Source organism: Myodes glareolus, chromosome 17 (genome assembly GCF_982192425.1).
Source record: "Myodes glareolus chromosome 17, mMyoGla1.1, whole genome shotgun sequence".
NCBI lineage: Eukaryota > Metazoa > Chordata > Mammalia > Rodentia > Cricetidae > Myodes > Myodes glareolus.
The window spans coordinates 28075018-28088763 of record NC_142042.1 but is presented as its reverse complement, the minus strand read 5'-3'; the positions used below and the strand labels follow the sequence as shown (position 1 = coordinate 28088763).

The 13746-nt window shown below is 43.6% G+C and overlaps 1 protein-coding gene across 4 annotated transcripts in view; it reads right to left on the bottom strand.

The window, feature by feature from the left end:
* Positions 1 to 6061: 6061 nt before the first annotated feature.
* Sec24b (SEC24 homolog B, COPII component) overlaps positions 6062 to 13746 on the bottom strand; it is a 71102-nt gene continuing 63417 nt past the window's right edge. For all 4 annotated transcript variants that reach the window (XM_087897574.1, XM_087897575.1, XM_087897576.1 and 1 more), the window contains 5 exons: positions 13448 to 13585; positions 12642 to 12746; positions 11411 to 11503; positions 7408 to 7511; positions 6062 to 6875 (listed from right to left, as the gene is read on the bottom strand). In XM_087897574.1, coding sequence (XP_087753700.1) covers positions 6761 to 6875; positions 7408 to 7511; positions 11411 to 11503; positions 12642 to 12746; positions 13448 to 13585 — 555 coding nt within the window. In that variant the 3' untranslated portion in view covers positions 6062 to 6760. The remainder of the gene's footprint in view (positions 6876 to 7407; positions 7512 to 11410; positions 11504 to 12641; positions 12747 to 13447; positions 13586 to 13746) is intronic.

Here is a 13746-nt window from a genome sequence, read left to right as displayed (position 1 = left end):
CTCTAGATATATATCTCTATATATTAATCTAGATATATATCTCTATATATTAATAACTATATATGTATACATACATATATATGTTATTCAGCAGAGCTTTTACAAACATTTACTAAATATCTAGTGTGTGTCGGGTATGATAGACATTAAAATATAAAGGGGAGTTGTTGTGGAATATTAGTTGAAGATGTGTTACATTTCATTTATGCTGTGAAATATTTGCTTAATGATGCAAAGGTGTGTTGAAGACTTTTATGTTGCCTTTGTTTAACTCTGTGAAGCTTTGTTACTTTGCCTAAGGCACCTGATTGGTTTAACAAAGAACTGAACAGTCAATAGCTACGCAGAAGAGGAATAGGCAGGGCTGTTAGGCAGAAAGAATAAATAGAAGGGGAGGAGAGAGAAAGAGAGAGAAAGACAGAGAGCAAGAGGAGGAGGAGGAGGAGAAGGAAGAGAAGGAAGAGGAGGAGGAGGAAGAGATGAGCAAGGAGGAGAAAAGGAGAAAGAGAGGAGATCATCAGGGGCTCGCCACCCAGTGGCACAACCAGCCATCATAAGAAGGGAAGAAAGGTGGTATACGGGAAAAAGAAAGGTATAGTCCAGAGGAAAAAGGTAGATGGGTAATTTAATTTAAGAAAAGATGGCTAGAAATAAGCCAAGCTAAGGCTGGGCATTCGTAAGTAAGAACAAATCTTTCTCTGTGTTTATTTGGGAGCTGGGTGGCAGGCCCCCAAAAGAGCAAAGAGTGAAATAACCACTGTAGGCAGTGTCTCTGTTTTAAGAGAGAATATCAGTTATAGTGGGCATGGCTGGGGCCTTGCCAGAGACAAGCACTGAAGGACGCATCTAACACTAAGGAGTATCTGATCCAGGCGGGGAGTGCCCAGCAAAGACTGCAGGAGGTCGCAATGTTTTGAGTTCTGACAGGCTCTTTGAGCAAGGCTGGGCAGGAAGGGGTCCACACTGCATTAAGCTTGGGTATGAACGGCCATAGCTCCTATAATGCTAGGCAGTTAGCTGCTCTTAGCTTAGTGTTAAGTTTTGTCTTTGAACTGTCTTCCCTTCCAACTTTGTTCCAGTCTCCTTTTTCTGAGATTATGGCCCCAGGGATCCCCATAAATCCTATGAAGGCAACTTAGACTCATTAAGCTGGGGGTGGGGGTTGGCTTTCAGATGACCACTTATGACCATGCCGTTCCAGCCCTACTTAATAAACACCTCAGTTCTAAGTCTCGGTCTTTCTTGTTTAAATGTGTTCTTCAGCCATTTATTCACATATTCTTTATTCCCGACTCAGAAAAAGCAACAAAACCCCATTTTAATAATTGATTGGAAGCAGGTCATAGCACCTTCCATCTCATTCCAATCTGGCTCCCAACAGGAAGCTAAATCCTATGGGGAAGAACTACAAAGAAGAAACTGAATACCAGGGCTGCGGGTGAGTCATTAAAAATTAAAGATGGGAAATTCATTTAAAAATAGGAGAGTCCTCTGAACTGACAGAGTTTTACTATTTGTCTAAGGGTAAAAGCGAAATGAATTGCTTATGAATGTTGGTGGTACGGGCGTGAACATAGGGCCCTCCAGAAAGGCCTAGTAGGTTTCTATATCATTCAATTCAATTAACATGGTTTTGTATATGATGCCTTGGGTTGGGGACTTGGGGGATACAGGAAATAGGATAAGAAGTTCAAAAAAGATAAAGGTGAACTGGGGGTGTAGGGTAGTGGCAGAGTACCTGTCCAACATGCAGGCCTGGGGTTCAACCCCAAAGGAAGGGAGGGAGAGACGGATGGACAGATGGAGGGAAGGAGGGAGGGACAGAAGGAGGAGGAAAAGAGGGAGAGAGGGAACGGAGTGAGGAAGAGAGAAAAGAAAGGAGGGAGGGAAGGACAGACCAAGATATAGTCAATCGCTGCCCTTAAGTAAGTTTATAGTAATAAAGAACTGAAAGGAATATACAAAACATGCTTTTTATTTTTAAGAACACACACACAATTATAAAACTATAGATTATCAACTAAAAAACTCCAGTATTTCTATAGCTCCTCTCTTAATCTGATACCATCAGTAAGGGCTGTAAGCAAAGTAGAGGTCAGGCTATAGGGCTATGGAACTGTTCTTTTGCACACTATGAAGATGTGTGGCTGCGACTGGTTTAATAAAGAAGCTGACCAATAGCTGAACAGGATAAAGTTATGTGGAAAAGTCAAACTGAGAATGCTGGGAAGGAGAAGGGAAGAGTCAGGAGTCACCAACCAGATGCAGAGGGAGCAGAAGATAAACACACGATGCTAATAAAGGTACCGCCACATGGCAGAGAATAAATAATGTGGGTTAACTTAAAATGTAAGAGCTAGTTAGTAATAAACCTCAGCTATCGGTTGAACATTTATAATTAATAATAAACTGAGTGATTATTTGAGAACAGCTATTGTCACTGCTGCAGCCCCCACCACAGCAGGGGAAATTGTCATCAGTCAGATAGACAGTGACTGTGGCTAGCACGGTTGATTCCCTAGCCAGATAGGTTGATTATGTAGAAAAGGGGGAGCTGTTGGAGACGGCAGACCCTCAGACCCTGCATTTCCTATGACCCTCTGCCTGCCGGAGTAAACAGCTTGTTTTCCTGTGCTTGCAGCTGCTCTGGGCAGGAGACCCTCATGTGAGCTCCTGATGGCAGGGGAGGGGTTTCTGGTGGGCTTGCAGCTGAAAGATCCCGAGAGCTAGGGCGTGGCCATTAGTTGAGGAGGAGAACCCTATATAAACTGCCCTGGAACACAATAAAATGGGCATTCTTGTTTCAAGAGTGACCCATGTCTCCAGACCCTTGTCTGATAGCAGTTCCAGGTGGTGCAGGCGCCACAGGGAAGGAATCACAAACTACCCTCCTACCATTCTATTCTAGGTTTTTGTCTTATGTGCCAAGCTAATGTGTGAAAGCTTCTGCTCCCTTTGAACACGAGTCTAAGGGCTGAACACAGGCTGCCGGGCTTAGCAGCAAGCACCGTACCCACTGAGCCATCTTGGTGGACCACTGTTTCCTTTTCTTGGTTACTTTTGACTCCCTGGATAGTATCTTCAATGCTAAACTTTTTGGTGAGTTTTGGTATTTTCTGTTTTCAAAAAACATTTTAGGGGAAATACATGTCAAATGCCCTCATGGCTTCCTTAACATACCAATGCCTCATCTGTGTGTTTTCTGGTCTCACGACTACAACAGTTTTATCCTTAAAAAATTGTCAGGCTGGGTGGTGGTGGCACACACCTTTAATCTCAGCAGAGGCGGGCAGATATTTGTGAGTTTGAGGCTAGCCTGGTCTACAAGAGCTAGTTCCAGGAGAGGCTCCAAAGCTACAGAGAAACCCTGTTTCAGAAAAACAACAACAACAACAAAACTATCTGATGTTGCCTAGGGTAGGTAACTTGGTTGGTAAAATGCTCACCTAGCATTCATGAAGCCCCGGGTTCCATCTCCAGCACCCTATGGAATCGGGTATAGTGAGGCCTACCTGTAATCCTGTCACTTAGGACGTGACGCTAGGGGACCAGAAATTCAGGACTGTCCCCCTCTGCTACACAGTACTTCAAGGCCATTCTGAACTGTAGGAGACCTGTCTTAAAACAAAAGCAAGTAAAAATAAATGGCTAATGCTGTTTGATCCATGCAAATATACTAATGTATAGAAGAAATACAGTGTGTGTTTCTGGTCAAGCCCCTGCCCATGGCAGAAACAGATGGATATACAAAAATTTCTCCCTGGAATTTTATTCCTATCCCTCGCCTAAGAACTCAATATCTTGTCTCCTTCCTTCCTTCTCTCTTCCTCCTTTCCTCCCTTCCTTTCTTTTGAGATGATATTATGTAGCCTAAGCTAGTCCAGAACTTACCAAGTCACTGAGGACAACCTTGAACTCTTGATTTTTTTGTCTCCACGTCCCAAGCGCTGGGATTACAACTGTACACCCAGCTTTGGAACCCAGACGGTTTCAATGGAAAAGAGAGCTCCTGGCAAGCACACCCTTTGCTCAGCAGTTGGTGTCTCACAAAGAAACTGGCCAGAGACATCAGGATAAGTGTTCTCCTATGTACATTCTAACACCACTCACTACACGCTCTTACTGACATCCACTTCTGCAGTATGATGTACGTCCCTTATCATTCTAAATTGGACACAATTTTTTGGGCATAAACACAAAGTCCACGTTCTTTTTTACCCTTTTTGTGTTCCTCTTAATGACAGGGTCTCTCTCTGTAGACAAGATTGGTCTTGCCCTCCTGATCCTGCCTGACTTTAGGATAGCAGGCGTGCCCACCAGACATGGTCCTGCCTATCAGACGTGCTAAACACCAATAGTCAGGGCAACCTTGCTCTTCTGGAGGTACCAGGCACTTCCCACTTCTCTGCTGATATTCTGGAGTTTTCCAGAAAAGTCAAGGTAACTGTCACTCACTGACTCAGATACCACTGCTCAGGCGGCTCTCTTCCCAAACAGTCACTGGGCTTTCGGCCTTCCTTCCGCTCTCTTGCCACCCAGAAGGGCCTCTGTTAATATCTAAAACAGCTGAGAATGGCCTCACCCGGCTTAACTTCCCAGACGAGACACAATTCCACCCCCTCCTCTCACCTTCCATCAGCAGTTCTCAACCTCCCTAATACAGTTCTTCATGTTGTGCTGACCCCCAATCATAAAGTTATTTCTTTGTTATTTCATCTCCTTAATTTTGCTACTCTTGAATCATAACGTAAATATCTGACATGCAGGATATCTGATACGGATCCCTGTGGAAGGGCCATTTGACCCCCAAAGAGCTGACTACCCACATGTTGACAACTGTGGTTATGGGGTTTCTTAGTTCTTCTTTTGCCTTATGATAGGTTAAGTGATTTAGTAATTTTTAAAATAAATAACAAAGTTCACGAAGACAAAACATTCGTCTTGAAGTAGAAATGCCACACTTTCATTCTGCAGTGAGAGATGGCTCAGTAGGTCAAAGCTCTTACCATGAAAGCGTGAAGGCCAGAGTGGATGGAGAGAAGTAACTTCCACTGTTCTGAGCTCCGCACTTATACACAGTGATACACGATAAATGATAACACAAGCAGAAAGTAACGGAGCGACAGCATTTAGCTGTCCTTAGGAACTGCAGTGAGCTCTTGGTGGTGACAGTGACAGCAGGGTGCAGAGGCAAAGAGGCAAGCGGAGTCCTGGGGGGCTGTGGGTGGGGAGAATAGCTTCTAGAACAGCTCTGCCCCCCATTAGGGTGAGTCATTTAAACTCACTTCCATCAGGGGGTGGGGAGAGCGCTTTTGTGTTTATCTGCGGGGGGGGGGGGGGGGAGCAGGCACCCCGGGGTGCTGTCGCCTGAGATTATGGCTATTCTCAGAGAGAAAAGGCCAGGAACTTCACCGAAGTGTGCAGCTTTGAGCTTCAGATCACTGCTGCCAGCTGGGTCTTTATCTCTTCAAAACCCGCCTCTTCGTAGTCTACATCACCTTCCAAACCACAATCAAAACAAAAGCATTTTGTTCTGAAAAAAACAGAAACAAAGAAGAGGGGCCTACAAAGTTAGAAGCCAGGAAAAGTCACACATGTTAAGAGTCTGACTTTTTCCCCCAACATTTACCAACAGGGATTTTCACAGTGCATAAAATAAAATTCTACTTCACAAGCCAATGGATCATCATCAATTTTCATAGCAAATAACCTATTGTGAATGACAGAGTTTGATCAGAACAAAAATCTCTCAGAGTTTAATAACATCTTCAAGTCAATTAAAAAGGAAAGTCACATGTTCTTAAAAATTCCTCTTTACAAATAGGTAGGGGAAAAAAATCCTTAATCTAAACAAGATAGATTATGCTCAGTCATTAAATGTATTTGGAAAATCACATCATGTTTTAGGTACAAACAGTCACCACCTGTACAGATGTACTGATGAAAGCAACTCGGGATTACATCTTCTCCAAGCGGCAAAGTCAAGATTCCTATTGTTTAGAAAAATATCACCACTCCTCACCAAAACCAAAACCCTCCACAAACAGAGAAACAAACCAACTGTCAAGCAAAATATTTTTAATTAGTAGGCTGATCATAAATAAATCCACATAAAAGATTTAACAGAATTACAAAGAGCTTCGTGTTTCTTCTGTGGACTCAATTCATAATATGCATTAGTCAACCGCATTCCCTAACTGTGACAGAGCTGTCATCAACAATGCAGCACAGTTTAGCAATTCATGTTCTTAGTTAATTTTACATTTTCTTTACAAATGTAACACTTATGTACATTATATATATATTTTTTTCTATAGCTCAGGTACTGAAACTCTAGTCCTTTCCAGGGAAAACGCTGAATTGATTTCATGACTATGAATCATTCTTGTGAACAAGTGACGCAGAACCACTGCCCTTTGGATCTCTCGTCGGAGCTCACATCCAGAAATGTTCTGTCAATTGTAAGAAGACGACCTCTAGTTTAGAGTACGCCGCGTCACCCCGCACAGTCCGAGTTCGCTGGCTCGCAGAAGAGCTGCACTGCTGCACTCCAGGAAACAGGCAGAGACCAACTCGGGCGCGCTGGGTGGATCAGCACTGTCTGGAGGACTCAGGCCCTCTCCCCTTCATCTCTGCCGAGCCTCAGACAGCGATGTGCGTCCTGTCTCCCAGCACCTCGCGTCAGTCTCCTGTGCTTCTCTATGGGTCGTGCTTGCTCTCTCTGGCTGTGGAGCGTTCACCCTGACATACTCAGTGGACTTCATTTACAGATCTGCTGCTGAATGTGAATCAGAAACTCATAGTAAGAGAACGCAGCCTCTGTGCGGTCTTCAATCAAATGCTGAAAAAATTCTGTTTTGGCAGGACTCTCATCTCTGAAAGGCAGAAAACAGCACTTACCTAAGCATATGTACAAAGGGTACACGTACACAGCCCTTACCTAAGCATATGTACTATTACAAAGGGTACACGTACACAGCACTTATCTAAGCATATATACAAAGGGTACACGTACACAGCCCTTACCTAAGCATATGTACTATTACAAAGGGTACACGTACACAGCCCTTACCTAAGCATATATACAAAGGGTACACGTACACAGCCCTTACCTAAGCATATGTACTATTACAAAGGGTACACGTACACAGCCCTTACCTAAGCATATATACAAAGGGTACACGTACACAGCACTTATCTAAGCATATATACAAAGGGTACACGTACACAGCACTTATCTAAGCATATGTACTATTACAAAGGGTACACGTACACAGCCCTTACCTAAGCATATGTACTATCACAAAGGGTACATGTACACTGGAGAAATGACGACGAAGTGGAATGGAACACACAAGAGGTTAGCATAGGAAAGACGATGCCATCATAAAGTTGCAGAACACTTACTTTACTATGTGAAGGATGGGGCTTAGTGGGCGGCTGTCTCTAAGCCATGTTATAAAGGATCTAGTTCTCTCCGATGAAAGCGTGTCTAGCTCTGGAAGATGCGTCTGGTAAAAGAAATATAATTAGAAAACACAAACATACACTAACCGTGCTCTTCCCTCTTCAGACGGCAGTTCCTTTCGGTAAACACAGCAGAACGGTTGTAACAACACAGCACTTAACCATATGCACATGTATACACAGAGGTTTTCATGCATGCATCCACAATGTAGTTTTTTGGAGGAAAATAATCTAGCACATCATACAGCGTGTGATCTCCAACCTTTGCCATCTGGTAAATAGACGCTGGGGCAGAATTGGAACTGAGGCTTCCAGGCAGCCAATCACAAGCCTGCATTCTGCCCCTAGCCCCAACAGGAGCAACCATAGGAAGGAAATTTTAGTTGTAGGAGAAAAAAGGTGTTTTCGCTGGTAACTCTATTGATGCTATTTTACCTGCCTCCTGGATTATTCTAGACAATCAGTAAAGCAACAACTGGTGCGCACTGGGCCTTTCAGCCTAAAGGCAATGTGTAAATGAAGAGGGCTATCACTAAACTCCAAATCTACCTCAAAATTACACATAGCTTAATTGAAAAATCACATTCTGAGAATTCCATTTGATTCTTTTCTTTTTTCCTTTTAAAGATTTACTTATTTTGGGGTGGGGGGCTGGAGAGATGGCTCAGTGGTTAAGAGCACTCCCAGCTTTTCCAGATGACCAGGTTCAATTCCCAGCACTCACATGGTGGCTTACAACTGTCTGGAACTCCACTCTTAGGTGATCAAACACCCTCTTCTGGTCTCCATGGGCACCAGGCGGATATGCACATGGTTCAGACACGAATACGGGCAAAACAGTCACACATAAATAACTAATTAAAAAAGAAAAGTTCCCTCCTTGGGCCTGACTGGAAAAGGAAAAGGTTTAATTATTTTATGTATATGGGTGTTTTGCCTGCACCCCTTGTTCACAGTGGGCATTACAAATGGTTGTGAGCCACCACGTGGGTGCTGGGAATCAAACCTGGATCTCTAGAGGAACAGTAAATGTTTTTAACAGCGGACCCAGCCTCCATCTTTAATTCTTGAAGTTTTAAAACCATAGATTGTAACTGTATTTTAGAACTATGGCCGATTTAAATGACCAAAAAGTTTAACAGTGTATGTATGTGTGTATTTGCTTATTGTACATGGGGTGAGGAATAGCTCCTTCTTCTTTTTAAGGCCTAAGTCCAGTGAACAATCTAAAGTATATCTTATACAGTAAAACAAATGGAACTGTTGAATTATCACAGATGTAATTCATGTCAAAACTTAAATTTTTTTAAATCAAATTTTTAGATGTGTTTTTTTTTTCTTTTTTCTTTTTTTCTTTTTTTGGTGTTTTGTTTTTGAGACAGCCTCGCTATGTAGACCTGGAACTCTTTGGCCTAGAACTTTCTCTGTAGACCAGGCTGGCACTGGGCTCACAGAGCTCCACCTGTTTCTGCCTCCCTAGAGCTGGGATTAAAGATGTGTGCCATCACATCTGACTTTTTTTTGGATGTTTTTTGTTTTGTTGTTTTCTTAGACGGGATATAGTCAGGCTGGCCTCGAACTCCTGATCTCCTGCACCCACCTCTCAAATGCTAGAATTGTAGGTGTACTCTATTACATCTGGCTAAAGAAAGTTAAACATGAAAGGAGAAATTTTCACCCTTCAACAATCCTGACCCCAGCGACTCATGGTCATATCGGCACCTGGGGCCTAATTCCTAACCATCACAATGCCTTTCCTTTAAGAGTCTCAAGGAAAACAACCTACCCTGTAAAACTTACTAATGGACACGACAGTGAGATGCCCATTCTACAGACATGAGCCCTGTAAAAATGGCTCATGAGACATAGACCCACTGCTCAGTCATGCATCCCCTCTGGGAACTTGCCTGGGGCTGTCCTTGCAGCATATTTCAAGGAATCCTTTGTCTGTTCATGTACTTGAGAAATAACACTTATGGTAGCATTACCAGCTGTCCAGACTCTGTCTCAAACATGACAGAAAAGCCAGGTAGTGTACAACGCAATTTATGACTCATTGGGCACAGGCAAAATTGTAACTAAAACGTAGACTGATAGCTACCAGGGAGGAAGGGGAGTAGCTGGACAGAAAGGTTCTGTCTTGAGGGGTGATGGAAATGCTTTGAAGTCAGACACTGGTGATGGTGAGGCAGGATAGAGAGGGAAAGCTGAGGGAAGAAGGGAGAAGGGCCTCCCTGGAGCCCAGCTTTGCCTCCCGTCAGCTGAGAGTCAAGTTCAATCTAAGCTAAGGAAATCTGCGTGGATTCTAAGCGTGGCATGGCGACTGGACTGCCCAAGACTCAAGACAAGGCTGGAACATGCAGTGAGCTCCAGGACAGCTGAACTACATGCAGGGACCCCGTCTCAAAAAAACCAAGAGGGTTACCTAAGATACTCATGGACACTACATTTCCTTTTGACAGCAATTATTTCAAATATGTATGGTCAGAAATCATAAAACATGCTTAATGGCCAAAGGGTATATGACATTTGAGTTTAACCTTACTCTCTTCTGAGTGCAAGCACACACCCTTTGGAGAGTATCGCAAAAGACTATGAACTTGGCATCCAGTCAAAACATGTCTTTCCCTCTTTGTGGTCTGTTCTAGTAATGATTCCTTTGACTCCATCCGCCTAGTTTTGACCTTATTTTCTAGTGTCCCTCATAAACAACCCTATAGTCTCACAGGAGGAGGGGGTCCTTAGAAATCCTTTAAACAATGTCACTTCAGCAGCTTCCTGAGGGTGGACAGCAAGTTCTGAGATGGACTGCTGCACCGGACACCAGTCGAGCTGTGGGCACTGCTCTTCTCTCTGGAGTGCTCCCCTCCCCTAGTGCTCACACTTACAGTCCAGTTAAAGCCCCTTCTTCCAAACTCCCAAGTCTGCTTCACACTGACTGATGCTGACATTCTTGTGTGTGGCAAAGTGAGAATCCCAGCGGTGCTAAGCAGAGCTCTGAGACGAAGTCCTCAGGCTGCACATCCAGCAACATGTGCTCCCACGTGTGCTCCCACGTGTGCTCCCACGTGTGCTCCCACGTGTGCTCCCACGTGTGCTCCCACGTGTGCTCCCACGTGTGCTCCCACATGTGCTCCCACATGTGCTCCCACAGCTGCTGACAGTGTCTGCACAACACTGAATGGAACTGGCAAACTAAGTCAGATGCAACAGCACACACCTATAATCCTAGCACACGGGAACAGAAGCCTGCCAACGGGGACCAGGCTGGTCTAGACTGAGTTCCAAGTTAGCCGAGACTACACAGGGAAACCCAGTTTGAAAACAGAAGGGGACAGTGAGAGAAGAAAAGGCAAACATCACACAAAGTTTATGATAAAATGAAAGAAAACAATACATATATATATATATATATAACTTAATACTGTAAAAACCGTTGGCATAAACTCACTGCTCACTGCCTCCAGGCCTAACACATGCTATGATCATTCTATCTCCATCAGTGAGGAGAGATAACTGTGGTCTGAGGTCACGGAAACAAGACAGGTGGAACAATACTATGGTAAGTTAGGTCTATGCTAATACCAATGAGTCTATTAGCACTTCCTCAGGGGAGGAAGGGTACCCACACCCTCTCCTGCCTCCTAGCTGTAGGTAACAAAGAAAATGAGAGGCAGGTCACTGAAGGGTTCCATGAGTAAGCTCTCCTAAGACTATCACCCATGAGGTGGAGAGTCAGCGTATTTGAGTCACCCACACTTCTGTGTGTAATCCCTCACCCATGTTCCTATAAGGAGGCCCAATAAATTCACTTGTTCACCAAACTGGCTTGGATGAAACTGATACTTTTGTCTGTCATCAGTGTCCTACCCAGAGTAAATAGACATTTGTTTACCTCTCCTCAAGAAACTGACCAAAATCCACACAACAAAAATCCACTGACCATTTTCTGTGGTATTGCTGCAAAATCAGGGCACCCAAGCACATTCTCTATAAAGTTAGTGTCACAGCCTTTGCCAATCCAAATGTAAAAAGCCTAAAAAACAAAAAGGGTGGGGAGCAACAGAATATTAAATTCTCTAATAGAAAATCCATTACAACTAATTCTCTCAGTTATCACACAGAAAAGAGGTCATTTACACTGTCTCAAACACAAAAGCTAACAAACATAAAAGGGGATATATAAGTAGAATATTGTGGACCCAGTTCTGGGAATTAAAAGCACTTCTATCTTCTCTGCTTACATTTCAAGGCTTCACTTGAGATTTATTTATCTGGGGGCTGGAGAGATGCTCAGTGGTCAAGAGATGTGTCAGTGTTGCAGACAACCCAGGTCTGGTGCCCAGCAACGCCATGGGGGCTCACAGACACCCATACCTCCAGCTCCAGGGGGAGCCAAAGCTCTCTTCTGACCTCAGACACCAGGCATGCATGTGGTGCGTGAGCGAATATGCAGGCAAAATATACATACACATAAAATGAAAATTTTAAAACTTTAGAAAATATTTTTCTACGTGTATTAGTATTTTGCCTATGAGCATGTATGCATGCCTCTCGTGTGCAGTGTCCCCAGAGGCCAGGAGTGGGTGTCAGAGCTCCTGGACCTGGAGTGACAGGTGGTTGGGAGCTGCCATGTGGCTGCTGGGAACCAACCCAGGGTCTTCTGGTTAAGTGTTCTTTAACCAGTGAGCCATCATCTTCCCAGCCCCTTCATTTATCTCCCTAATAGGAATGCACTCCTTTAATAAGACTATCTGGCCCCGAATTACTCTTTCTACTTCAACTTGTGAGCTTTGTGGCTGTTTACGCGTGTCTGGACTACTGGTCACCCCTTCCACCACTCCTGAGCAGCGAGTGACTTCTCTAACCTCCAACCATCAGTAGAATTTCTGGCAATGAAGAGAAGCTGAACCACAAGGGAAATTCTTGAGGTCCATTTGAATTTCATGACTCTGATGATAAAGTTTCTGATGGCAGAATTTCTACTCTGAATACATATAACTCCATAATTTACTATTAATTATATTAATTGATGTCCAAATATAGAGTCTAAAGTAAACTGGGCTCCCGGGCCAGTCAGGGACTCCTCGTCTCCCTGTGTGCTGGCAGTACCAGGGCTAGTCTGTGTGTGCACTCTGCAGTCAGAGCATAGCTTTGTCAGTAGCGGTGCTTACTGAGCCACAGTCCATGAGGAAAGCTCCCTCTCTGGTCAGCTTCTCTGCAGACAGCTTCTGGAGCGGTGGCTGAGGTACTACCCTGTCATTAACATGTATGGCACCCTGAAAAGAAAAGGCAGAATTCAGTGAGTCATCTAGCATATCATCAGCCTGGAGGAGTCAGTTACCACCCCTGTAAAACACTCATCTATGACACATTTGAGAGAATGAAAATACATTGACTGTGTGCCACGGTTTTACAGTAGAATGAAGGTGTTCAAATCTAAAAAGTAAAAATGTGAAAACATAGATTTACATAAAATATAAATGTTTCATTTCCTTCCCTTCTCAGGTCAGTGTGTATCAAGACTACAACAGCTGACTGCCGTGTTTTACATTCCTCCTAACAACATGATACTACGTATGGAATGGATACTAGTCCCAAAGAATACAGCTGGGACATAAAGAATATAGAGACCATACAGCTGTGCGTTACTGTTATTACTGGAAAACATGTGGTTTACTATGTAACTAATACTGCATCTGTCATATCATAAGCAGCCAACTGCTACAAAATATAAATGGAGATCACTCTGTAACTTAGCTTTGAATTAAACATTAAAACCAACCCCATGACAAGTTACTTCTCACAGGAAACTACTTTTAAACACTTTACCAACTGGCTGATAGCATCTGAATGTCCTATAGTGAACCTAGATCCCTAAAAGTCATTATTTGAATGTTTCCCACCACGGGGAAGAAGAGAATGAAAAACTACTGAAAATACCTATCACCTTAGGCAGAACATCAGGACAAATGCATACCTCATCTGTCAACCTGTCTATCCTGTATAAGTTGGGATGAATCATTTTCATTAGATGAACAAGCGGCTGAGACTTCATCTGGCACATAGCATACACACGATCATCCAGGCGTGTGCTTGTACCTGTTCTAAATGCTTTCTGCAAGGAAAAAGATACATGAAGGAAGTAAACAGCAAAACCGACTGTCAGGATTCAAGACTCAGCTACTATTTATTTACTAGGTAAGGAAGCAGATGAGTTTCTCTGACTATCCTGTGCGTGTAAGGAAGACTCTGCTAGGTTACTGTACAGTGAACTAT